Genomic DNA, 25,589 nt, shown 5'->3' on the forward strand with positions numbered 1-25,589 from the left:
TTTTAATAAATAGTATATTTATTTAAATACATTATACTATACACCAAAAGTATTTAAACTGAGATTAATTCATTCAAATGATTTGTACATATTGTAGAATAGATATAATTATCGTAGTTTACACATATTATTATCATATTGTTTGTAAAGATAATATTTTTCTAATTACGTAAAAATTGATATATTGGTAAAATTTCGCAAATAAAAGGTAATATGCTATCACAGGATACAACTTTCCAAAAAGAACCAGGTTTTACTTCAGGTAATTGTACAAGACTCACACATCCTTTCGAGTGCGATGGTTGTCCCTTTCCCCATGCTCGATAATTAAAACAAAACAGTGGTTCGCCTGAAAGTTGTACACAGTTTTTATTATTTATTTGTAGTATCCGAGATCTGTAAAAATAACATTGCACTGTAGTATAATAGGAAAAATTTGTATGGAAAAATAATAATCTTTAAAAATTAAAATTTGGAAAATTTTCTACTTTTTTTCTGCTTAATTAGGTTTGCATGCTGCAACGAAAATGTTATACTTTTTTCATTAAGAATATAATTAACAATGTTAAAATTTAAGCAAAAATTTTGTTTCAGCGGACAGTAATGATACAATTTCTACCGTTGAAGCACATTTTCGTAGTATCAAATTTCAGTAAAATACCAAATTCGTTTTTCCAAAGTTTCTCATTGTTACGGTTACTGAGTCCAACGAAAGTGGGTGTGTTTAGTGAAATGTACTTGGCGAGACCATTCGTACGTTCTTCGCTAATTATGTGAGCAAGCGATGCATTGAATTTTTGGCAAGCAGTTTGTGCTTGGCTATAATTCAAGTTATTGCTTGAAAACACGAATACCCCTGCTCTAGGGATACAGGCCAGTGTAAAGCTGGAATCTAAATGTAGTTTGTACAAATTTTTTGTCAGATATACAAGTATATCACGTACCTCTGTTCTTCGATTCGTTTACCTATTGAAATGGAGCTAGGATACGTGCTGTAATATTTATAATTTTTATCATGCACAAGGGTAGTGAAGTTATGAATCTCAGGGCACTGAAGAACTTGGCATATTTTTCTGGTTCCTCTTCTTCTGTTTTGAGTACCGATGTTCCATTCTACGTTGATACAAACAAACACCTTTTTTTTATGCGTTTTCATAGCAGTAATAAGTACGATCACTCAGTGTTATAACGTATTTACAATTTTTCCTCTTACCATAACGACCAACTTCCAAACCATAATTAAATGCCAATGCTTTCTTTGCCCAGGCAAACTTTCTACATTCGCTTATATTCTGGACCGTCGCTGTTGAAAGTATTAACTGATCCGAGCGGGCGTTAGATTTCATTAATTTATAGTATGGTAATTCTCGCGAATCAATCTGGCAGCAACTGTCGCACATAATTAAGTTCAGCTTTAAGCGCATTATAAAGTATACTAAAATTATAATTACTCTTTTCATTTTGGAAAACTCGTAACGGAATCTTATCCACTTGAACGTTCACACGAATATGCGTTATTTATTCTACAACTGCAATATCTCCCGCTAATTCATCGTAGAAACGTAATTCAATGTCAAAGCTAATTAACTTATATATGTGCCGACATATGATATACACACAATGCAAATGGATTTCCAATCATTTGTGCGCTTGACTTTTATTGAAATGTAACGAATCAGGATGATAATTAAATTGTAACAATTGATTGCGTTGATATGATGCGAGCGAGGGAGGAAGTATTTGCTTAAAAATGAATTTTCAAAAAACATAAAATACATTTAGTTTTTATTATTATTTAAGACAGTTGCTAAATTTATAAACAATATGGTAACAATTGAGGAGTTGAAATGGTAAACGATGTAAGAGGCACAAATAGTACATTACAAGTAGAGTGTACAGATAAATAAATTTAAGTAATCTGATACATTTTTTACCATTTTAACGTACAATAGAATGGTACATTTACCATTTCATAAATATACCATTTATTTTCCCTCAAAATCTGTAAAGGTGGTAAACGCTAAAAATTCATAGCGATCAAGTGATAAACGATCTAAGTGTCGAAATTAAAAGGCACATGTTTCTTATTTACACTGAAAACTTTCACCTCAAACGCTAACATCGTTTACGATGTCAACTCCTCAATTTACACTAGCAGGTACTTCCTACGAGATATCGAAAATTGTACGGTAAATAGATTTTTCTTTCGAATTACTATACAGTATGTATTGCTAGGAAAAACAGTAAACGCTAACATCGTTTACGATGTCAACTCCTCAATTTACACTAGCAGGTACTTCCTACGAGATATCGAATTGTACGGTAAATAGATTTTTCTTTCGAATTACTATACAGTATGTATTGCTAGGAAAAACAGGTACTTCAGTTTTGCAACATATGTACATCATTATAATTAATCGCATGTCACAGTTAACGAGAATGTTTAAAACGTTAAATAAATCTCTTGGAAACTTGCAAAAGTTCAATTCTTTCGGTTAATTTAAATGAACTAGAATAAAAAAAAAGTGTTAGAATAGAAATGTAGAACAAATAGAGGTCTTAAACGAATTGTTTGAAATAATTAGTATATCGTGTAATATTTTTGTGAAAGATCTACGCCAACAAACTGTCAACTGCTTTCGTAACCTCGGCAAATATATCGTCCACAGAGCCTTCAGCATTAATCTTAAATAAAATAATTTTGCGATTAACACATCTTTGTACCTATTCATTGTGTTACGATACGACTTGAACACGAGAATACTTACTTTAACAACTTTGTCTTTGTAATGCGCAACAATTTCCCCATTTTTCACATTGAATATTTCGATTCTCTTGTTGATCGTCTCCTCATTATCGTCAGCTCTTTGAGACACAGCCGCACGCCCTAACAGTCTCTTCTTCAACGTGTCGTTCGAAACGTCGAAGAAAATGATTAAATCGACTGGGCACACCTAAATTCGTGAAACATTTAACATTCAAAGTTTTCCTTCTTTTCTATGTGTTAGCAATTTTCAACCTTTTATATTAAACACTTATCTGGTACAATTTCGAAAGTTTGTAGTTAAAAGAAAAAATTGAAAAAAATTAAACAATTTTGAAAACAACAGTATATTATGTCGTTTAATAGAAAATCACAAATTAAATTTTATATCCGCATAATATTATTTTATTGTAATATCTTTTAATTATTTTCAAAGTTCTTTCATTGTACGAAACATTGTTAACCCTTTGACTTATGATTTTCTTGCTGACTATGCATCAGCTGTTTACTGTTTTAGACAAGAAAAGTTAATGTATTATAGATTAATTACATTTGGTAATACTGAGTCTAATAAATTAAAACGAAAGTTAGAACTGAAATTCATTTTTTTTTTTTTTTTAAATGAAACTGTTTCTGTCATATCTCGACCAGAATCTGTGCCACGAGTCTGACTCGTTGTTATAAGGCAAGGGGTTAATACCTTTATTGAGAATCACTTTTTGTTATAACAGACAATGTGCATATACGATAACCATTTCGTTAAACGCTTACATTCTTCTCAAAGAGAAGGCCTTGTTCTAATTCACGGGGATATCCATCGATAAGAAATCCGGTTTTTGTAGCTTCTTCTTTTTTAGCTTTTTCCATTCGTTCCCTTATCAGGTCCAATACAATATCCTAATAGAAAATAAGATTTATTCGTTGATCACATTTTATTTCTTATTTTTACTTACAAAAGAGAATCACCACGTGTAAATCGCCGATTTTTATGAAACTGGTATATGGTAGTATTGAAAGAAATATTTGACACGTATTTTTATCGGCATTCATCCACATTGAAAGAGTGAAAATCGTCCTCAAAGATGGGTGTAACAAACACACTTGTTTTGAACTATTTTTTTATTTTTTATTTTTCAAATTTGTTGTTGAAAATCTCAAAATTCGTTAACTTACACTATTCCTTCATCTCTAATAGTTTTCGAAATATTAGATTAAATATATTTACCACCTCCAACTTTGAGAGCGATTTTCACCCCTCCAATGTAGGCGATTACTGATATAAAAAAAAATTCGTATCGAATATTTTTTTCAGAATTACTATATACCAAAGTTTCATGAAAATCGGTGATTATCACTTCGGGTTGTTCCCTTATGAGTGCATTCACTAGTAGGACAGCTTGTAACACTGTATCGAAAACATAAAAATGGGTACACGCAACAGCATCTTTTTCGATAGAGTAAAGCATAATTTACCGTTGGGACAAATAACCCTTTGGACATTAATTCTTGAAGAGAAGCTCCTCTGGGGCTGCCGGTGGCGACCTCTTCGCGCAAGAGGTCACCGCTGCTTATATGAAAAAAACCATATTTTGCAATGATACGTTCGCACTGTGTTCCTTTGCCACAACCTGGTCCACCAATTATCCAAACAGTCTTCATTTCTTTAAAATTGTGCGATGATTTCTGTGCAGTAAATACAAAACACCTGAATTCAGGGTTGAAAATATAATTTACAATTGTCCTCTACTTGTGCTTATTTCTCGCCCTAACCAAGAATGCATCTTTTGGTGCAGTGAACTCAACTTCGTCAAATCGTGAATCTCGTCATAGTAATTTAGTTAACCTTCTTAAACGATTAATATGTGAATATTTCACGATTTAACTCTTTCGTGACCAGTGGGACGCTTGTGTAATATATGTAGTATCGGAAATTCTCTGAGCAGTCGTAAGAGAGAAAGGGCAATGAACTAGACCCTTCGCCGAGGGGCCTCATTGACGCACGAGGCCCACCGACGCGTCAGTCCTTTCGGGAAAAACCAAAATGGCGGCGTGTACTGAGGGTGACGAACAAGTACGACAATTGTGTGTGTAGTGGGAGAAAGCGAAGGCATGGAAAGAAAACTGAGTACAAATAGAGAGGGTGGCGAATGGAAAAAAGGTTGTTGGTTGTTGTCGTCGCGTAGAGTGTGTCTCGTAAAGAGTCGTTGTCGAATTTATATCGTGTCAAACCGTTTATATTAACTTCATTTTACTCACTGTAATAACTATCGTTCATGTAAATATATTCAATAATTATTATCTGAAAAAGAAAGACAAACCTACAAAGATACCACGTATAAACTGTTCACCTCTGCCTGAGTAGTTTTAAGGTTATGTCCTAACTGGATGTCGTACAACGAAAAAATCGTTGTCGTCCGATCAACCGACCAACGCGACAAGAAAGAAATAAATCACATTCCATGTTCGCGTCCAAATTGGCAACACGTGCGATGCGACAACGACGATTTTGTCTGTCATTGACAAACAATGACATTGTTTGAATTTCAAAAGAGTTTGTTTTTCGCACGCACGAAGTCCTGGCGACAAATTGGTGATTAAGAAACCGTGATTCTGATTAAGATTCGGACTTAGAATTCGACTTTTTAACACGGACGCCCGTCTCTGCTATTTTTGAGGACTTTCATTTTTTGAAACTTTTGTTAAATTAACTCTCTTTGTATTTTGTGTATTTTTAATAATATATATTTTAAATAATTATTTTCATTAAGAAAAAGAAACTCAGACTTCGACAAAGGCATTTTGAAAACTGACCGCTTTGGTCGCAAATAGTTTTCGACAGCCGCCGTATATGGACACTGTCGCATTGTCGTTCGACCGACCGATTTTGTCGCTATACGACATCTAGTCAGGACGTAGGCTAAGGGGCGCAGAAAGAAAGCAATAAGGCCTGATACACACTAGCGGTCCGCTCCCGGTCCGGTCAAATATTCTTCTACGATTTAGAACGTACCTCTTCACTCTAATTTCGTCCCAGCAACTATCTTTGGAAAGAATATTTTACCACTGAGTGGGTATTCCATTTCAATTCCGATTTTGATGAAACTGTAATATGTTGCAGTCTATTTTCTTTTCATTCGCATCACAAAAGATGAAAGTTTCTAAGAATATTTTTAATTTTGTTGTACGCACTCCTTTTCAGTATGAAAATTGTAAATAAATTTCTGTCTTGCAAAAACGAACCCTTATCCTCGTTTTGAAAAATCTGACAAAAATGTATGTTGTAGTTTACGTGAAATAATGATGAGTTTATGTCATGATTTTGTTGGCTTCAAAGTTATTAACAAATGATAACATGTTGGAAATCGCGAAAAAGCGGATTTTTAGTCAAACATAGATGTATAAACCAATTTATATTTCGAGAGCAAAGCGGGATTGGACTGTGACCACACCAGGAGCGGACCGCTAGTGTGTGTCGAGCACAAAAGAGAAAGCTAGAGACACGAACCAAGCCCTCTTGCGGGGAGCCCCGAAAAGGCACAAAGCGGCCCACCGACGCGTTTGCTGTTTGTTGGGGGAAAAACCCAGAAGCGCGTACGTGGAATGAAAGTTTTGTGAAGAATGGAAGTGTCCAATTTTAATCCATAAATGCGAATTATTCGTAAACTACCAGTTGTACGAAAAATGGTCCAGAGAGGAATTGAATGGTTTCAAGAGGGACAGAATTTGGTGTAATTAGTTTTCCTGTAGATAGACGTTTTGATGTCATATGAAGGTGACATACGTTTTTTTAAATGAAACCATATAATTTTCCCATATAACCATGTAATTTTGTATTAAGGTATTTATATCGAAAAACCATTAGTTTAGGAGTTATTTTAGTCTCAATATTACAAAGTAGTAGTAGTAGGACCTATCTGTATCTACATTTTCTGAATTGACAATGGGCATTGTTTTTTTACAAAATAATAGCAGAAGAATGAGACGAAGTCAACCATATAAATGGTGGTTACTTTTATGAGTAAAATATATATCGAACAAATTGGTTTTCAATTTTTTAAACTACGGCGTACCTTGTCAAAACATCTAAAAATATTAAGGATAATAGTTATGTTAAGATGCTGCTACTAAAAAGATATAAAAATCGTCGTTTTAAAATTTCAAAAGAAGTGCGCGTTCCTTTGCCTTTTTCCAGTTTTTACAACTAGGATTTACAACGAAAGAATCAGAAGAAATTACGTAATATGCACCTTTATATGTGCAATGTGTCAAATTTTTTTCAAAATTTGTGCACACCACTAAATAGAGAAAATAGTGCAAAAACTGATAATCCGAATTTTTCCTGTATCTATATCCTGGTCTAGAAAGAGGGTTGAAACTTGGTGCCAAATGTTTTCTTTCGGCAAGCTATCAAATGGTCCATTACAAGACCAATTTGGTTTAAGGGTACTTTTGACCCCCTTATCCTGCTAGAGCCTTTGTTCGTATCGTCAATAACCACAAAAGTGCGCCATATACAAGGTGTTCGGCTAGTCCCGGAAAAAAATTCTCGGAGTGTATTTCTAGAAATTGATATAAGGAAAAGAATTTTTTATTTCCTTGCCGGCGATGGCGGCTAGCAGAAGAGGTTTTGCAATAACTCCTCCATTTTGTAACATTTTTACTTTTTAAAAAATTAAAGAAAGAAGCTAAAAGTTACATTATCGTCCTCTGCGAAAATAATTCCCAAACTTCACTTACTTATTCTTAGACACCTCAGGATGGTGTACACCCTAAAACCAACGACACATGGTCAGCGGTAACGTCGTTTATAGCGCCAAATGTCACTGCCTTCATCTCTATTTTTACGAGGTAAGGTTCCGGCATGTGTCGTTAGTTTTGAGGATCACTGTACCTCCCGTATCTTGATGTGACCTATATTCGTTGGTGTAGGAAGGTTTGCTCGGTTTCAGGGATATTTTTAAACGTCAATAACTTAAAAAATAAAGCTTCATACCTAATTTTTTATTCTTGATTTTCGTCTTATATCGGCTTCTACAATCATCCCCTGAATTATCTCCCAGGAGTAACCGAACACCCTGTATATTGTATTTCCTGCTTTTGATTTTTTTTTAACGCAATAACGTAGAATATTTGAAATACTTATTTTCTGTGCTTTTTGTAGTTGATTGAGAAAGAACAGAAGGTTTGGTCTTGTTTTTCTTTTAAATCGTTTATACTACTACCTTTACCATACGAAATACTAAAAAATGTAAAAAAAAAAAAAGAGGTATTGTCTTATTTTCCTTAAATGAAACATGGAAAGATATAGAAGTGATTATGGTATTCGACTTGAAGAAATAAGAAAAATGTCACTTTCACTCTTTAAACATTAATCAACGAAGATTTGGTACGTGTCACATAGTAAGATTCAATCAAAAAATTTAAAAAAAAAAATTTAAGAAATTTCATTCAGCATTTTTAAAGGTTTTTAAGAGAAAAATGTTTGTAAATAATGAATATTTTTATAAATAACCTCATTTTGCTGCGATTTTTGGTTAGCACATTGACATGTCAGCATGTTATTTAAATCACCTCAATCAATATCTATTTTGTTTCTAATATTCTGTCTCTTTATAGTCCCCTTGAACTTTAAGGCAATTTTCATACATGAACGTTTCACAATAAGACTGAACGTTGTATATTATGTACAGCCCAGTGCCCATATAAATTTACGTTCACCGACGTGATTATGTTATAAATAGTTGTAAGCAATTATTCGCTATTTCAGGTGAAAATTATGCATTGAAACATTTTTTAAACGCACATTATGAACCTGAATTTTTATTTCGACTAGATCAATTCATATTCATAATTAAATCTCATCTGTATCACATTAATAAATACAACCTTAATAAGAATAAATATCGTACAAAACTTCCAATACAAGTTCGGTTTTTCAATAATCGAGGTCATATTATTTTTTATGGTACATTTTCATAGATTTGGGTGTATATTGAGAAATTCTGCATGATTTTGAAAACATTCAATTAACAAATGATATTTTTTCGTATCACTGGACACTGTTTATCAAATGTTTTCGATAAACTTTTTTATCTATAAACTTATCTTGATCAATTTTTTTGCTATTCCATCTCAAAGCGGTATCACTTAAACGTTAAAATGATAAGTATGTATTTCATGTCTGCTTACTTACAATGAGGAAGTTGAAATTGTCACGAACTGAATTGACACGAATTAATCTAGATGATAGTCGTTAAAATCTTATAACTGATACTATTAAATAGTGGACTATTTTCCCATACATTTTCTCAGTACATACGAAATTTTACAGTGCAGCAAATGATTTGTTCATACAATCAAAAACGGTCTTACATAATAACAGATAACTTTTTCGTCTATTTTATTATCCTTTCTATGTATAATTTTATATGCTTGTATAAAATAAAAGAAAGATTCTTTCGAATTTTAACTTGCATACCACTATACGACTGTGTGGTACATATTGTATTCAAATAAAAATATGAAAGCTCACGGAATAATTAACAATTTTTGAAGAAAGGACATTTATAAAAAATTTATAAGAGTTCACAGTATCAAATGAACATTTTTATGACAATGTGACTTTTCAATTACGATTTCATTTAACACGTGTCATTCAACTGAAGTTGTAATAACGACAAAAGTGATACATATTAAAAATGGCGCGATTACGAATTTATAGAGATTGTATTTTTGCTTTGATAGATTTCACTTGAAATTATTACGATAGGCACATTAATAATGCACGTGACCGTTTACTTACTATTCAAGACACATCGGACCCGAGATTTCACTATTAACTGTTGAGAAGAATAGTCAAAGCTTTCGCGTTGAAATTTCGAACATATCGATTTGTCATTGGCTCGTTGTCATCAGGTGGGAGTCATTTCACGCATGTGCAACGACATAAGGTCAGCATCTTGCACGCAAAATGGATACAGTGCACACACTGCGTATACATACATAGTAATGTGTAACTCACACCCTTGGCACCTTGAACTTCCTATCATCCCCAATGTTAGCACACGGAAATAATCCAAGTGTCTCTAAAATTACTTCACCGCCGACAAATATGATCTTCAATATTAAAACAAACTACAGCACTCTAGCAATTGAACATGAACGGAAAAATCACAAATTTCGAAGGGTCGACCGACCGATTTTGTCGCTATACGACATCTAGTCAGGACGTAGGCTAAGGGGCGCAGAAAGAAAGCAATAAGGCCTGATACACACTAGCGGTCCGCTCCCGGTCCGGTCAAATATTCTTCTACGATTTAGAACGTACCTCTTCACTCTAATTTCGTCCCAGCAACTATCTTTGGAAAGAATATTTTACCACTGAGTGGGTATTCCATTTCAATTCCGATTTTGATGAAACTGTAATATGTTGCAGTCTATTTTCTTTTCATTCGCATCACAAAAGATGAAAGTTTCTAAGAATATTTTTAATTTTGTTGTACGCACTCCTTTTCAGTATGAAAATTGTAAATAAATTTCTGTCTTGCAAAAACGAACCCTTATCCTCGTTTTGAAAAATCTGACAAAAATGTATGTTGTAGTTTACGTGAAATAATGATGAGTTTATGTCATGATTTTGTTGGCTTCAAAGTTATTAACAAATGATAACATGTTGGAAATCGCGAAAAAGCGGATTTTTAGTCAAACATAGATGTATAAACCAATTTATATTTCGAGAGCAAAGCGGGATTGGACTGTGACCACACCAGGAGCGGACCGCTAGTGTGTGTCGAGCACAAAAGAGAAAGCTAGAGACACGAACCAAGCCCTCTTGCGGGGGGCCCCGAAAACGCACAAAGCGGCCCACCGACGCGTTTGCTGTTTGTTGGGGGAAAAACCCAGAAGCGCGTGCGTGGGAATGAAAGTTTTGTGAAGAATGGAAGTGTCCAATTTTAATCCATAAATGCGTATTATTCGTAAACTACCAGTTGTACGAAAAATGGTCCAGAGAGGAATTGAATGGTTTCAAGAGGGACAGAATTTGGTGTAATTAGTTTTCCTGTAGATAGACGTTTTGATGTCATATGAAGGTGACATACGTTTTTTTAAATGAAACCATATAATTTTCCCATATAACCATGTAATTTTGTATTAAGGTATTTATATCGAAAAACCATTAGTTTAGGAGTTATTTTAGTCTCAATATTACAAAGTAGTAGTAGTAGGACCTATCTGTATCTACATTTTCTGAATTGACAATGGGCATTGTTTTTTTACAAAATAATAGCAGAAGAATGAGACGAAGTCAACCATATAAATGGTGGTTACTTTTATGAGTAAAATATATATCGAACAAATTGGTTTTCAATTTTTTAAACTACGGCGTACCTTGTCAAAACATCTAAAAATATTAAGGATAATAGTTATGTTAAGATGCTGCTACTAAAAAGATATAAAAATCGTCGTTTTAAAATTTCAAAAGAAGTGCGCGTTCCTTTGCCTTTTTCCAGTTTTTACAACTAGGATTTACAACGAAAGAATCAGAAGAAATTACGTAATATGCACCTTTATATGTGCAATGTGTCAAATTTTTTTCAAAATTTGTGCACACCACTAAATAGAGAAAATAGTGCAAAAACTGATAATCCGAATTTTTCCTGTATCTATATCCTGGTCTAGAAAGAGGGTTGAAACTTGGTGCCAAATGTTTTCTTTCGGCAAGCTATCAAATGGTCCATTACAAGACCAATTTGGTTTAAGGGTACTTTTGACCCCCTTATCCTGCTAGAGCCTTTGTTCGTATCGTCAATAACCACAAAAGTGCGCCATATACAAGGTGTTCGGCTAGTCCCGGAAAAAAATTCTCGGAGTGTATTTCTAGAAATTGATATAAGGAAAAGAATTTTTTATTTCCTTGCCGGCGATGGCGGCTAGCAGAAGAGGTTTTGCAATAACTCCTCCATTTTGTAACATTTTTACTTTTTAAAAAATTAAAGAAAGAAGCTAAAAGTTACATTATCGTCCTCTGCGAAAATAATTCCCAAACTTCACTTACTTATTCTTAGACACCTCAGGATGGTGTACACCCTAAAACCAACGACACATGGTCAGCGGTAACGTCGTTTATAGCGCCAAATGTCACTGCCTTCATCTCTATTTTTACGAGGTAAGGTTCCGGCATGTGTCGTTAGTTTTGAGGATCACTGTACCTCCCGTATCTTGATGTGACCTATATTCGTTGGTGTAGGAAGGTTTGCTCGGTTTCAGGGATATTTTTAAACGTCAATAACTTAAAAAATAAAGCTTCATACCTAATTTTTTATTCTTGATTTTCGTCTTATATCGGCTTCTACAATCATCCCCTGAATTATCTCCCAGGAGTAACCGAACACCCTGTATATTGTATTTCCTGCTTTTGATTTTTTTTTAACGCAATAACGTAGAATATTTGAAATACTTATTTTCTGTGCTTTTTGTAGTTGATTGAGAAAGAACAGAAGGTTTGGTCTTGTTTTTCTTTTAAATCGTTTATACTACTACCTTTACCATACGAAATACTAAAAAATGTAAAAAAAAAAAAAGAGGTATTGTCTTATTTTCCTTAAATGAAACATGGAAAGATATAGAAGTGATTATGGTATTCGACTTGAAGAAATAAGAAAAATGTCACTTTCACTCTTTAAACATTAATCAACGAAGATTTGGTACGTGTCACATAGTAAGATTCAATCAAAAAATTTAAGAAATTTCATTCAGCATTTTTAAAGGTTTTTAAGAGAAAAATGTTTGTAAATAATGAATATTTTTATAAATAACCTCATTTTGCTGCGATTTTTGGTTAGCACATTGACATGTCAGCATGTTATTTAAATCACCTCAATCAATATCTATTTTGTTTCTAATATTCTGTCTCTTTATAGTCCCCTTGAACTTTAAGGCAATTTTCATACATGAACGTTTCACAATAAGACTGAACGTTGTATATTATGTACAGCCCAGTGCCCATATAAATTTACGTTCACCGACGTGATTATGTTATAAATAGTTGTAAGCAATTATTCGCTATTTCAGGTGAAAATTATGCATTGAAACATTTTTTAAACGCACATTATGAACCTGAATTTTTATTTCGACTAGATCAATTCATATTCATAATTAAATCTCATCTGTATCACATTAATAAATACAACCTTAATAAGAATAAATATCGTACAAAACTTCCAATACAAGTTCGGTTTTTCAATAATCGAGGTCATATTATTTTTTATGGTACATTTTCATAGATTTGGGTGTATATTGAGAAATTCTGCATGATTTTGAAAACATTCAATTAACAAATGATATTTTTTCGTATCACTGGACACTGTTTATCAAATGTTTTCGATAAACTTTTTTATCTATAAACTTATCTTGATCAATTTTTTTGCTATTCCATCTCAAAGCGGTATCACTTAAACGTTAAAATGATAAGTATGTATTTCATGTCTGCTTACTTACAATGAGGAAGTTGAAATTGTCACGAACTGAATTGACACGAATTAATCTAGATGATAGTCGTTAAAATCTTATAACTGATACTATTAAATAGTGGACTATTTTCCCATACATTTTCTCAGTACATACGAAATTTTACAGTGCAGCAAATGATTTGTTCATACAATCAAAAACGGTCTTACATAATAACAGATAACTTTTTCGTCTATTTTATTATCCTTTCTATGTATAATTTTATATGCTTGTATAAAATAAAAGAAAGATTCTTTCGAATTTTAACTTGCATACCACTATACGACTGTGTGGTACATATTGTATTCAAATAAAAATATGAAAGCTCACGGAATAATTAACAATTTTTGAAGAAAGGACATTTATAAAAAATTTATAAGAGTTCACAGTATCAAATGAACATTTTTATGACAATGTGACTTTTCAATTACGATTTCATTTAACACGTGTCATTCAACTGAAGTTGTAATAACGACAAAAGTGATACATATTAAAAATGGCGCGATTACGAATTTATAGAGATTGTATTTTTGCTTTGATAGATTTCACTTGAAATTATTACGATAGGCACATTAATAATGCACGTGACCGTTTACTTACTATTCAAGACACATCGGACCCGAGATTTCACTATTAACTGTTGAGAAGAATAGTCAAAGCTTTCGCGTTGAAATTTCGAACATATCGATTTGTCATTGGCTCGTTGTCATCAGGTGGGAGTCATTTCACGCATGTGCAACGACATAAGGTCAGCATCTTGCACGCAAAATGGATACAGTGCACACACTGCGTATACATACATAGTAATGTGTAACTCACACCCTTGGCACCTTGAACTTCCTATCATCCCCAATGTTAGCACACGGAAATAATCCAAGTGTCTCTAAAATTACTTCACCGCCGACAAATATGATCTTCAATATTAAAACAAACTACAGCACTCTAGCAATTGAACATGAACGGAAAAATCACAAATTTCGAAGGGTAGATTATCTTTGAAAACTGTAAATTCTTTAAATTTTGAATTTGTTTTCTTTTACCTCAACAACACGATTATCTTGTTCCAATGCGTAAATGAATATGTAATTTCGTTGGAATACACTGAAAATTAAAAATATTATGCAACACAAGGTATATACTTTTTACAGTTGTCATAAATCGATATAAATTTCAAAAATTTGTGCGCTCGCTTAAAAGCTGTAGGACGACTAAAATAATTTCGGCACGTAGGCTATTCGCCAGATTAGGTGGTGTATAGCATTTAGTTGTGTAGGTAAATGTATACAGTCAGAGCTTGCAGAACGTACAGAGTTTAAAAATAAATATGCGATAAATGTTGAATCCTAGTTTCTATTCACGTAATCAGGTCACGAATTATACCACCCCCTTAAAATTTTAACCAACACTAAATCCTCCAATCCTTATTCGTTTTTTAACGGATAAGGGAAATCTTTTTGTTTAAAGCAACGCCATCTATCGTTGGTTTAGAAGAACTCGTTATTATAAAGATAATTTAGCAATATTAATTATTGAATGATAATATGATTACAATACAAAATAGAGTACAAATGTAATACAAATATTGTATAAATATTACATATCATAATTGATATTTTAATAGTTATTGAAAAATTTTAACGTTTGAAAATATTATTCCAATTGTACTGTTAAAATATTAATATGAAAGTATGAAAATATGAACATTATAACATTTTTTGAAAGTAAGTATTCTGTAACAATTCTTCTTAGTAAAAAATAGTACATTAAAAAGTTAAATATTAATGAAACAATAAAGATGAATCAATTATTTGCTGTAAATTAATTTTGTATAATCTTAAATTCTTTAGGTATTACTTGTCCAATACCACGTAAGTACTTAACATAGAAGAAAAATAATTATGCTTACATGTGTTAGGAGCTTAATTTATATTCTCATTCTCGTAATTATATTTATTTTATTTTCATATAATGTCTAACTCAACTAATTATCATTTGTATTTTCTCAAATTATATACAATCTGTTAACGGGTTTAAATTTTATTGTGATTGGTCAATCATTTTCGATAAACCTATTTCTGTTGAGTGTGAACCATACTTAACGCTTGTATCCTAGCAGAATAATCTCGAATATATTTACAGGTTACAGAACTGCACTCAGGCACTGTGCGTGAAATTTGAACATAACCGGAAAATCATAAAATAAATAATAAAAATGGTGAGTCAGAATAAAATGTTTTATTTTTTTAAGAAGAAACAAAATTTTCATTCACAAATATTATTTAACTTTGTATTACAAGTTTTATTATAAACCACTTACTATCTAACAGAACTTCCTAAAGGAAATGTTTTATGACAGCAAATAGTAGCTTCCACTTATATTAATAATTAGTTATATTTAGATATACTAGTATCCACAAGGTATCAATAAATTAACAAGCAAAAAAAAAATGAATATCGTATTATGAATTGAGTTGCTCTAACCTTATATGGAGATTAATTTCAGCTTACTCCCACAATGTGCTTGTGGAAATAATCCAATGTTAATAGAATGTCTAATACTTCAGAATTAATGTAAACTGATCTATTTTACTTCCAATAAATATTTTACATACAAGAAAACAAAAAATAGGATTCTTAATTCATTTGTCTTATAAAATCTGACAGGCTTGACAAAAAGCTTTCAGTTGCCATATTATTACAAAAGCCATATGTACATTTGACCACAAAATAATAAAAATGAGAAGATACTCATATGTTCATGCTTTTTTTCAGCAGCATCAAATAATTTTACTCAAAGAAGGCACAGATGCATCACAAGGAAAACAACAGTTAATATCAAATATAAATGCATGTCAAATAGTTGTAGATGCTGTAAGGACTACTTTAGGTCCTCGAGGCATGGACAAACTTATTGTTGATCAAAATGGAAAAGCCACTATTTCAAATGATGGTGCAACCATTTTGAAACTTTTAGAAGTTGTTCATCCTGCAGCAAAAACCTTAGTAGATATTGCAAAATCTCAAGATGCAGAGGTAAGAAATATTTTGTAAATATTAATACTGTAAAAAAGTAAAATGGTAATGGAACTAAAATGTAGCATTACCAACGTATTTACAGAAAATAATATGTTAGGAACTCATAGACTGGTAACATTTTAAAGATTTACAGTTGCCTCAATAATGTTCAAACATTTTATTAAACTATAACTATTTCATTAAAATATTATACATTAAGATTTTAATTTTTTGTATTTTGCACTGCAGGTTGGTGATGGTACCACAAGTGTAGTTTTATTGGCAGGAGAATTTTTGAAGCAAATGAAACCATTTATTGAAGAAGGAGTACACCCACGTATTATGATTAAAGCTCTTCGTCTTGCACTTCAAGTAGCTGTTGACAAAATAAATGCAGTGAGTGTGAAAATAGATAAATCTAATCAAACAGAACTAATAGAACTCTTAGAAGAATGTGCAGCTACATCTATGAGTTCAAAGTTAATTCATCGGCAAAAAGAGTTTTTCAGTCGTATGGTTGTGGAAGCTGTTACAATGCTTGATGAATTGTTACCTCTTAATATGATTGGTTTTAAAAAGGTAAGTTTAATGACAGATTTAACAATTGATTTATAGATACAATATTTGTGTTGAAACAAAAACTGTATATAGGTTTCTGGAGGAGCATTAGAAGATTCTGAACAAATTAAAGGTGTAGCTTTTAAAAAAACATTTTCTTATGCTGGATTTGAAATGCAACCTAAAAAGTATAATGATTGCAAAATTGCTTTATTGAATATCGAATTAGAGCTTAAAGCAGAACGAGATAATGCTGAAATACGTGTGGATAATGTTGCGGAATATCAAAAAATAGTAGATGCTGAATGGCAAATTTTGTACGACAAGCTTGATAAAATCCATAAGAGTGGAGCACAAGTTGTATTGTCGAAATTACCCATTGGTGATGTTGCTACTCAATATTTCGCAGATAGAGATATGTTTTGTGCAGGTAGAGTTCCTGAGGAAGATTTAAAAAGAACAATGCATGCTTGTGGTGGAAGTATTCTAACAACTGTACTTGATATCAAAGAAGCAGACCTTGGTAGATGTGAAATATTTGTAGAGAGACAAATTGGAGGAGAAAGGTATTTAAAATGCAGTATTACGAGTTATGAGTATGTAACTAACGCATTTTGTCAATGATTGTTATGTCAAAATAATCATTTCTAGATTCAATGTCTTCTATAATGGATCGCGTGCTAAAGCATGTACATTTATATTACGTGGAGGAGCAGAACAATTTTTGGAAGAAACTGAAAGGTCTTTGCATGATGCTATTATGGTTGTAAGACGTTTGTTTAAAACAAATGCCTATGTAGTTGGTGGAGGAGCTATTGAAATGGAATTGTCAAAGACATTACGAGATTATTCTCGTATTATAGCAGGAAAAGAACAACTTTTAATTGGAGCAATAGCTCGCGCACTTGAAGTTATACCAAGGTATTTGCTTTTTTCTTTTAATTTTTATTTTATTACTTATAATTTTAGGGTTGTAGAAAATAATAAATATATTAATTCCAGACAATTATGTGACAATGCTGGTTTCGATGCAACAAATATTTTGAATAAATTACGGCAGAAACAGCATAAAGGTATGCATTCTTATGGCGTTGATATCAAAACTGAAGATATTGGTGATAATATGGCAGCTTATGTATGGGAACCTGCTGTTGTAAAAATTAATGCACTAACGGCTGCTACCGAAGCAGCATGTCTCATTTTATCTGTGGATGAGACTATAAAGAATCCTAAAAGTAGTCAGGATGCTCCTACAGTGGGTCGTGGCATGGGAAGACCAATGTAATAATAAAACCCTTTATTGGCTTGAAAAAACATGTACTAATGTAATGCAAAATAATTCTTTTATATCGTTACAAATTATTGGACTACTCAACGCGATTTTTGCATACTTCTTTCCTACATTGTAATATATGACAAATTATATTTCACATTTTTTTACACGAAGTGCTTCAATATTTTGCCATTAAAGTTATTATCACTAACATTTATTATTGTTTTAATTACACGTCATGTAAACGAATTAAAAGATGACACGCCTTTGCATTTATCACATTACGAAATATTGATCTAATTATAAAATTAAGTATTAAAATGAAAATGTACTATGTATGCTTTAAAAAAATTACAATAATTATTATATTAAGATGTTCGCAAATAATTTATAATTTGCCCTTTTTTTGATATTTTGTGACATTTTTGTTCAACATTATTGTGTTAAATTAAAAATAAACTATAACTTTAATCATTTTGAACCTATATTGTTCTATTTGTATTTTTCAGAAACTTGAATATCTCCTCTATAGCTTTGTTACAAAAATTAAAATGTTCACTAATATAGTTTATAAAAAACATTATTATTGCCAATAAGTATTGAATTAATCTTCTAGTAACGACATTTTAAGCTTTATAATCCAAATTCAAATTGTTATTCCATAATTATAAGTATCGATGAATTGAAGACAACTTCATTTGCGTAAGACAGAACGTAGCTTTGACTATGTTCATAGGAGACTGACGAGTTCCATACTGTTTGTAAATAAAGCGTGATGTGACCCTTGAGTAAGAAAAATATATACATCGCGTAAATTCATTCTGGGATATATTTAAAAAATGTCTAAAAAAACAGGCATAAATCCTTAATCACTATTGCAAACAGAAATTTTATTTAATAGAAAAAATCACTCAACTATTAAGTACTAGATAATTATAGAACCGGCAAATATGAAAACCGAAATATCTTGGAAACGTCGATTTCTGCGAAAAAAATTGAAATTTACATTGATTTGTGTGTTTATGGTTGCTATCATTTTCGTTGGTTATCAGTTATTTTATTATAAAGAACTTAATCAAGCGATCGTAGGAAAATTAATTAGTGGCTCTGTACGATCATCTAATTATATTATTTCTGATAAAGTGCATTCAAAATGGAATCGTTCATTGCATTCTAAACTTCTTGGCGATAAGGAAGGTCGAACTGTGTCGTTGCGTGGAACACGTGATCAAGATATTTCAAAATACCTGCCAAATGTGCGAGGAAAATTTGTCTGTTTTGCTTCAAAAGATCAAATAGAGTTTACTAAAATTAACGACAATTATTGTGACTGTCCTTTGGATGGTAGTGATGAACCTGGTACTAATGCATGTAACAATGGTGTTTTTAATTGTGAAATAACGTCCTCACAATTTACAGGTATTTAATAGCTTGGATTTTATTATATATCTGTTTTTCTTTCAATAATATTATTAATAATTTCAAACAAACTTCAGCAAAAATACCATCTTATAAAGTTAATGATGGATATTGTGATTGTTGCGATGGATCTGATGAGTGGGCTGAAGTTAAATTATCACATTTAAATAATGGTAAGTGTTTTTATTAAACACACACACATACATTAAGACAGCTTTTAAATCATTGTTTTATACTAATTATTAATCATTTGTTTCAGAATCTGGGAGTATAATTTACTACCGTACCAAATGTCAAAATAAATGCTAGTAAAATATAATAAAACAACGTGTTTGAAACATATTTAATATTCATGTAAAATATTTATTTTACATAGATCTTTATACCATCTAAGTTAATATTTCTACATTGTGTATAAAATTTTATAATGTATCAAAGTTACTTTTTTACTTCCCCATGTAATTTATGTTATATGACAATATAATTAAGCAAATATTAGTTAGCTTTAAGAAGGTATTTAAATATTAGATAGAAATATTGCATGATAGATATGGGGAATATATAAAAATACATTGTAAAACAGATTTTTCAAGTGACATATTAAGTTAATATATGAACATATGATTATTACAATAAGCTGTAATAGTACAAAAAGCAATTAAAATTAACAATTCTAGAAGTGCAGTTGATCTCCTATTATCAATATTTAGCTATGTGTAGATCACATAAATATTGAATTAGAAAAGTGAAAAGTAAACTATAATTTAAATTTTAAGTCTTGTTACAGTTTTGAATTTTCTTTAATTTAATTTTTAGTCTTCTGTAATTCATTTAGATAATAGAGGTTCTGCTGTTTATAAAAAATTTGTATATGTAATGTACTTACTAATTAACTTTTAATAATATTATAACACAATTAACTTACTAATAAAATTGAACATTAGAAATTGTCATAAATATTTTTTATTTAATATCATCATCATAAATAATGTATATATAACAATATTATTGTGCATAATTTCTGATAGCTTTAAGAACATTAAAATGATTTTTTAAGCTTCTTGGCTTATCTGAAAAATGTAAAGTTCTTTTTACAGGAATTTCCATGCTTTGTAAAATATTACAAAATTGAATTTCTTCTTGACAAATCCATGGACGATACGTGTCTTGAACTTGATATGGTGTAACATGAACATGAACATCTATTTCTAAAACAATATATTAGTTCTGATTATTGAAAAATTTGGCAAATGAATTTTTCAAGTTTGATAAATTATATTACTTAATTTTGCAAAAGACTCCAGTATGGATGTTTCAGTAATCCATGTATTCTTAGAACCTGCATGTCCACCATCTAACCACCACATACTTTCAATAAGTTTTATAAAATTATTTATTCCAATATCAGATTTTGGTTTATTTTGATAATAATGAAACTCATGAAGTAATTGATTCAAGACAACACAACCTTTACTAAAACCCATTAATGTTAGTTTTGTTTTTTCAATACTAAAATGAGTAGGATCCTAAAAACTCAAACATATGTATTTCAATTAAAAATTGTAATTTGCAATTGTATACATATGGTATAATTTAGAATATACCTCATCTGCATAGCATGTTTTAATGTGATCTAAAGATGATTTAACTAATTCTTGTATATGTTTTAAAGCATCATGTGTTGGGGCAAACAATGGTACACCATATTCATTAGATGGAACAAAATTATCAAAACAACTAAACATAGCATTCCTTGTTACATATATCCTGAAATAATGTTAAAAATAATAATAAAAAGTATAAAAAATTGTCTGTTTTTGCTCAAGTTAAATTACATATTACCTGGATGGCCGAATAACAAGTATATGTTTTTTGGGAAAGTTTATTGAAAGTATCTGGGCAGTATTTTGTAAACTCCATTCTATATATTTTTTACTATCTGCATGTTGTTCCATGTTTTCTTGAATGTCCTTCATTCAAAATGTATTTATATGATGTACTGTAAAATCTTACTTGTTAGAGTTACAATTATGAACAGTATTTTATATACCTGAACATCACCTCCAAAATATAAAAGGACATCCTGACTTGATGGTAATATTGGGCAAGAATAAATTATATCATTACATCGGCCGATGATACCGGGAACTTTCCTCCAAACCCAAATTTTGGACGACATGATGTTTCAATATTATTTTAGAAAATTATAATAAAAACTTGTGCAATAAATCATATTAACAATTAGTTGAATTCTTACTTTGTGTTTAATATATTTAGTAAAGAAATGAAATTAATGAAAGAGAAAAACTAGTACTTCACAGTAGATACAATGCGCCATATTCGCTTTTTTGAGAATTATATGTTTTCTAATTTTAACGTTCAGCTTCGAGGATTTTTGCCTCGCTTTAGTATAATTCCTTCACACTTACACATTTCTTTTACACATTTGTTTAATATTTATACTAGTACAAAAACAGTTGTCAAATTACGATGTATTAATGAAATACACGCAATACTGTACTATGGTTTTCAATAATTTAGTATTTCAGATTGAACAACATTTTCGTTACATTCGTAATTATTAGTAAAATAGAAAATTGAACAAAAACTTGCTTAAAAAAATGATGCTGTACATTTTTATAACATTAAAGCACGTGGTGTCTGCATTTCAATAATAAATCAATATGAATTTAAACTTTCATATAAGATGGCATGATCATACGTAATATTGTATATAAGAGTAGTAATTAAAATATAAAGAATTCTTATTATCTCAAATATTATACATATATGTATAAATTATGTGCAATTTCAGAACTATTTTGAAACTCAGTTTTATCATGAATAGAGTCCAACAGTTATTACGTAAATCTCATGACAAAAATAGTGAACGTTGAATCTAATTTTATTCTAATATTTACTTATATTTATACCACACGTTTAATATTTTAACAGTTTTTAAATAGTTCAATTAACATATTTCTAAGTTGTCACATAACCCATCTTCGTAAATATTTTTTTCAGTTTTAAAGAAATATAAATCGAATTCGATCATGCAACGTGATCTGGACTTAAACAGAACAGTGTGGGATCCTTTACAAATATTTAATTGTGATACACATTATAAATATGCTGTTGTTATATTAAATAGTCCACTAAATTGGAAAGATGACAGTTTACTTCAAATTTGGAAGAAAGGTGTTTTCAATGTTTAGAAGTAGTATTGTATTAAAAAGAATTGTATACATTGATAATTGATTGAAAATGTTTTATTAAAACATATGTATATTATTTAGCTCAGATCAAAGTCACTGTCGATGGTGGAACATATAGGTGGTTACATTATTTAAAAGAGCAAGGTATAGATCTATTAAGAGAAAATCATAGTGAATATGTGCCACATTTAATTACTGGTGATATGGATAGTTGCACTCCTTCAATTCTTGAAAACTTAAAGCGTGTAGGTTCAATGATCATTGAAACTCCTGATCAAGATCACACAGATTATGCAAAAGCTTTGTTTCAATTGGGACAGTATGCTACAAAAGAAAATATAAACGTAATATTTAATGTTTTTTTAAATGTTTTCAAATAATTTGTATTTAATAACAAGAAAATTATTGTTGACAGTTAAATGGAATATACGTATTTGTAGACTCTTCAGGAAGATTTGATCATATCATGGGAAATATTAATACCCTTTATAAAAGTGAAAAGCTTATTGGACACATACCGGTAATTTTTACTTGTTGTATTGTTGTTTTTTAACTATTTCTTATTTATTTTAATTTTAAAGTATATAATTCTATTTATTTTGTTTATTTATTAGGTGATCCAAATTGCAAGCAGCTCATTGACATGGATTTTGAGACCAGGTCTTCATAATATAGTCATTCCTAAAATTTTGGTACAAAATAGTAGTTGGTGTGGGCTTTTGCCAATTGGTGCACCTGTTAATTCGATAAGAACAACTGGTTTGAAGTGGAATTTAAGTATGTATTGACGTACTGATAATGAAAGGGAAATGTTTTAATTATTTCAATACTATAAAAAAATGTTTACCTTTTTAGATAATGCAACTTTACAATTTGGGGCTTTGGTGAGTTCTTCAAATACTTACGACAACTGCTCTGAAGTAACTGTAAATACAGATTCATCAGTAATATGGACTATGGGTATTGAACCACTACAAAAAAATATAAATAATTATGAAATATTTACATCAAATAATTGCTGTTGATGTTTAGTTAATTGATCATCTTCAATACTTAAATGTTTTTGTGTAATAGTGAAGCAGGTATTTTGTATATGCAATGTAGCATTGTATATGAAATGCAGAAATATCTCGTAGATCGTTGAAGATATGAAAAAATTGTTATTACGAGAGTTATTTGGTATGGAGGGGGTCATTGTATGGTGCAAACAGTTTTTTGTACATGAAATTGTAGGGGAAATTTTAAGGTCAACTTAACTTTTTTAAGTGGAATACTATACACCTTTATTTATAATATGATGGCGTTGTGCTAACGGTGTGCCACATAATTCAATGTTGCAGAAGGTCATTCAATATATTAGAAGGTTATAAATTAGTGAGATCCCAAGGAGTTAGGTCAACACAAATGGTGTGTCGTTGGTTAGCCAAACCCGTGCTATGGATTTGAACCAGATCACCTAATATCTGCTAAATTGTCTGTTCTGTTGTTGTGCTTATGACATACTACATTGAATGTCCGTATGTAGCAAACCGTTGAATTCGTCTTAACAAGTACCATCGTATTATGAATAAAGTTGTATAGTACTCCATTTAAAAAAATTAAATTGATCTTGAAATCTACAATTTTATATACAAAAAATGATTTACACCATACAATGTCCCCTTCCATATGAAATAACTCTCATAATAACAATTTTTTTATATCTTCAACTATTTACGAAATATTCTTGCGTTTTCAGTTAAACGAAACACACGGAAAAGTATAATTTTATTTATACAATAACAAGTAAATTATAAGTGTGCAATTAAATCTCAGTATTCATTACCCTTCTGAAAAGTGTAAATGTATTAAAAATTAGCATTTTAATATTTTTACAATATTTACATTGTTTAATATATGATACTTAAATTGTTTTGTGATTAATAACAGTCATATCAAACATGTTCTTCGATTATATTTTAGAACTTTTGGGATGTATACACTTAGTATGTTACTTAATTTGCGTTATTTAGGTGGATATTGTGATATTATAATTTTTTTAAATAATTGATTTTAACAAATTATTTATTTTAATAATTTAGTAAGGGTTTCATGTACATTATTTATGTATTTCTACATATGTTGATTTTTATTTTTTATTTGTGTAGTTTAAGTATAATGTATTTTTTAAATCATTCACTAACATGTAAGAATGACAATATGTACTAATTGCCTATTTTGAGGCCAAATAATGTTACAGTCATTAGCAGAACTGCTTGAAATATTTAAAATAATGTTTAAGTCTTTAAAGTATTCAAATATTTCTTTATTACTATTACTATTATTATCACTCTTACATTTTTTAGTGTTTTAGTTTTTATGGTAGAAATGTTTAAGTGTGAAGAAGTTAAGCACAAATATAATATGCAGAGTGATTCTAGCAACTAGGCTAGCAATGGAGCTAGCTCATCTAGCAATTTCTTTTTTATGACTTTCGGAACATTTTACGTATAAAAGCATTAGGATATAATGTTAGAAGAATCTATCGTGAGATATTAAGATCTTTGATAAGACTTATCTTTTATTCCATGCGTTCGAACGTTTCGCCGTCACGTGTTTAACGAAACATGTGTCTTATCGAATATTTGAAATATTTCATGAAGTATTGGTTTTTCTAAGCTCATATCCTAATACTTTTATACGTGTAATGTTCCGAATAGTCTATCAATGATATTAAGGGTTAATGTGTTCTGTGGTACATGGGTGATAAATATATAATAGATGATATTCTTAATTAAAGTATATTTATTTCTCATTTAAACAAAACACATTATAATTTCGTAATATTTTATTCTAATAA

At 30.6% G+C, this 25,589-nt stretch overlaps 6 protein-coding genes across 13 annotated transcripts; 3 read left to right on the forward strand and 3 right to left on the reverse strand.

Annotated features, from left to right (window-relative positions):
- Window positions 1-161: 161 nt before the first annotated feature.
- On the reverse strand, window positions 162-1,460 carry LOC108574464. The gene is made up of 4 exons (XM_017937063.1): window positions 1,214-1,460; window positions 967-1,113; window positions 662-892; window positions 162-349 (listed from the first exon to the last, which is right to left on the reverse strand). The coding sequence occupies exons 1-4, from the start codon at window positions 1,458-1,460 to the stop codon at window positions 162-164; spliced, it is 813 nt and encodes a 270-aa protein (XP_017792552.1).
- Window positions 1,461-2,467: 1,007 nt separating this feature from the next.
- On the reverse strand, window positions 2,468-14,470 carry LOC108574450 (adenylate kinase isoenzyme 1). 7 transcript variants are annotated; one of them, XM_017937049.1, is made up of 5 exons: window positions 14,410-14,470; window positions 4,238-4,447; window positions 3,536-3,661; window positions 2,769-2,954; window positions 2,468-2,685 (listed from the first exon to the last, which is right to left on the reverse strand). In XM_017937049.1, the coding sequence occupies exons 2-5, from the start codon at window positions 4,421-4,423 to the stop codon at window positions 2,614-2,616; spliced, it is 570 nt and encodes a 189-aa protein (XP_017792538.1). In that variant the 5' UTR covers window positions 4,424-4,447; window positions 14,410-14,470; the 3' UTR covers window positions 2,468-2,613. The 7 variants fall into 7 exon arrangements, with proteins under 7 accessions (XP_017792538.1, XP_017792534.1, XP_017792539.1 ...); XM_017937045.1 differs by lacking the exon at window positions 14,410-14,470 and adding an exon at window positions 14,311-14,400; XM_017937050.1 differs by lacking the exon at window positions 14,410-14,470 and adding an exon at window positions 9,567-9,686 and having other exon boundaries at window positions 4,238-4,469.
- Window positions 14,471-15,407: 937 nt separating this feature from the next.
- LOC108574449 (T-complex protein 1 subunit eta) lies at window positions 15,408-18,140 on the forward strand. Of its 2 annotated transcripts, none has more exons than XM_017937042.1 (6): window positions 15,408-15,485; window positions 16,043-16,303; window positions 16,535-16,864; window positions 16,937-17,409; window positions 17,495-17,764; window positions 17,846-18,140. In XM_017937042.1, exons 1-6 carry the CDS (start codon window positions 15,483-15,485, stop codon window positions 18,126-18,128), a joined length of 1,620 nt encoding a protein of 539 aa, XP_017792531.1. In that variant the 5' UTR covers window positions 15,408-15,482; the 3' UTR covers window positions 18,129-18,140. The 2 variants fall into 2 exon arrangements, with proteins under 2 accessions (XP_017792531.1, XP_017792532.1); XM_017937043.1 differs by having other exon boundaries at window positions 16,046-16,303.
- A 926-nt stretch (window positions 18,141-19,066) lies between these two features.
- LOC108574462 lies at window positions 19,067-19,864 on the forward strand. The gene is made up of 3 exons (XM_017937061.1): window positions 19,067-19,535; window positions 19,613-19,708; window positions 19,795-19,864. The coding sequence occupies exons 1-3, from the start codon at window positions 19,067-19,069 to the stop codon at window positions 19,842-19,844; spliced, it is 615 nt and encodes a 204-aa protein (XP_017792550.1). The 3' UTR covers window positions 19,845-19,864.
- A 676-nt stretch (window positions 19,865-20,540) lies between these two features.
- Window positions 20,541-21,714, reverse strand: LOC108574459 (UPF0565 protein C2orf69 homolog). Its single transcript, XM_017937059.1, has 5 exons — window positions 21,586-21,714; window positions 21,378-21,505; window positions 21,140-21,302; window positions 20,818-21,061; window positions 20,541-20,743 (listed from the first exon to the last, which is right to left on the reverse strand). Exons 1-5 carry the CDS (start codon window positions 21,712-21,714, stop codon window positions 20,541-20,543), a joined length of 867 nt encoding a protein of 288 aa, XP_017792548.1.
- Window positions 21,715-22,336: 622 nt separating this feature from the next.
- Window positions 22,337-23,981, forward strand: LOC108574452 (thiamin pyrophosphokinase 1). The gene is made up of 6 exons (XM_017937051.1): window positions 22,337-22,400; window positions 22,560-22,733; window positions 22,832-23,094; window positions 23,166-23,270; window positions 23,365-23,527; window positions 23,606-23,981. Exons 1-6 carry the CDS (start codon window positions 22,337-22,339, stop codon window positions 23,773-23,775), a joined length of 939 nt encoding a protein of 312 aa, XP_017792540.1. The 3' UTR covers window positions 23,776-23,981.
- Window positions 23,982-25,589: the final 1,608 nt, after the last annotated feature.

The sequence above is a fragment of the Habropoda laboriosa genome, unplaced genomic scaffold (genome assembly GCF_001263275.1).
Source record: "Habropoda laboriosa isolate 0110345459 unplaced genomic scaffold, ASM126327v1 scaffold172, whole genome shotgun sequence".
NCBI classification, from domain to species: Eukaryota; Metazoa; Arthropoda; class Insecta; order Hymenoptera; family Apidae; genus Habropoda; species Habropoda laboriosa.

Bases quoted from the DNA above. Each gene is read 5' to 3' on its own strand.
- LOC108574449 (XM_017937042.1), top strand. The intron at 16,304-16,534 runs GTAAGAAATATT...TTTGCACTGCAG, and splicing joins CAAAATCTCAAGATGCAGAG to GTTGGTGATGGTACCACAAG. The intron at 17,765-17,845 runs GTATTTGCTTTT...TATTAATTCCAG, and splicing joins GCACTTGAAGTTATACCAAG to ACAATTATGTGACAATGCTG.
- LOC108574452 (XM_017937051.1), top strand. From the start codon at position 22,337: ATGTGCAATTTCAGAACTATTTTGAAACTCAGTTTTATCATGAATAGA. The intron at 22,401-22,559 runs GTAAATCTCATG...TATTTTTTTCAG, and splicing joins TAGAGTCCAACAGTTATTAC to TTTTAAAGAAATATAAATCG. The intron at 23,095-23,165 runs GTAATATTTAAT...TATTGTTGACAG, and splicing joins CTACAAAAGAAAATATAAAC to TTAAATGGAATATACGTATT.
- LOC108574450 (XM_017937049.1), bottom strand. From the start codon at position 4,423: ATGAAGACTGTTTGGATAATTGGTGGACCAGGTTGTGGCAAAGGAACA. The intron at 2,955-3,535 runs GTAAGCGTTTAA...TCACGAATTTAG, and splicing joins GCCTTCTCTTTGAGAAGAAT to GTGTGCCCAGTCGATTTAAT. The intron at 2,686-2,768 runs GTAAGTATTCTC...ATTTTATTTAAG, and splicing joins ACAAAGACAAAGTTGTTAAA to ATTAATGCTGAAGGCTCTGT.
- LOC108574462 (XM_017937061.1), top strand. From the start codon at position 19,067: ATGAAAACCGAAATATCTTGGAAACGTCGATTTCTGCGAAAAAAATTG. The intron at 19,536-19,612 runs GTATTTAATAGC...AACAAACTTCAG, and splicing joins AACGTCCTCACAATTTACAG to CAAAAATACCATCTTATAAA. The intron at 19,709-19,794 runs GTAAGTGTTTTT...CATTTGTTTCAG, and splicing joins ATTATCACATTTAAATAATG to AATCTGGGAGTATAATTTAC.
- LOC108574464 (XM_017937063.1), bottom strand. From the start codon at position 1,460: ATGAAAAGAGTAATTATAATTTTAGTATACTTTATAATGCGCTTAAAG. The intron at 1,114-1,213 runs GTAAGAGGAAAA...GTATCAACGTAG, and splicing joins TTTGGAAGTTGGTCGTTATG to AATGGAACATCGGTACTCAA. The intron at 350-661 runs GTATTTTACTGA...TACAACTTTCAG, and splicing joins ACTTTGGAAAAACGAATTTG to GCGAACCACTGTTTTGTTTT.
- LOC108574459 (XM_017937059.1), bottom strand. From the start codon at position 21,714: ATGTCGTCCAAAATTTGGGTTTGGAGGAAAGTTCCCGGTATCATCGGC. The intron at 21,506-21,585 runs GTATATAAAATA...TTTTGAATGAAG, and splicing joins ATTTTGGAGGTGATGTTCAG to GACATTCAAGAAAACATGGA. The intron at 21,303-21,377 runs GTAATATGTAAT...ACATTATTTCAG, and splicing joins CTTGTTATTCGGCCATCCAG to GATATATGTAACAAGGAATG.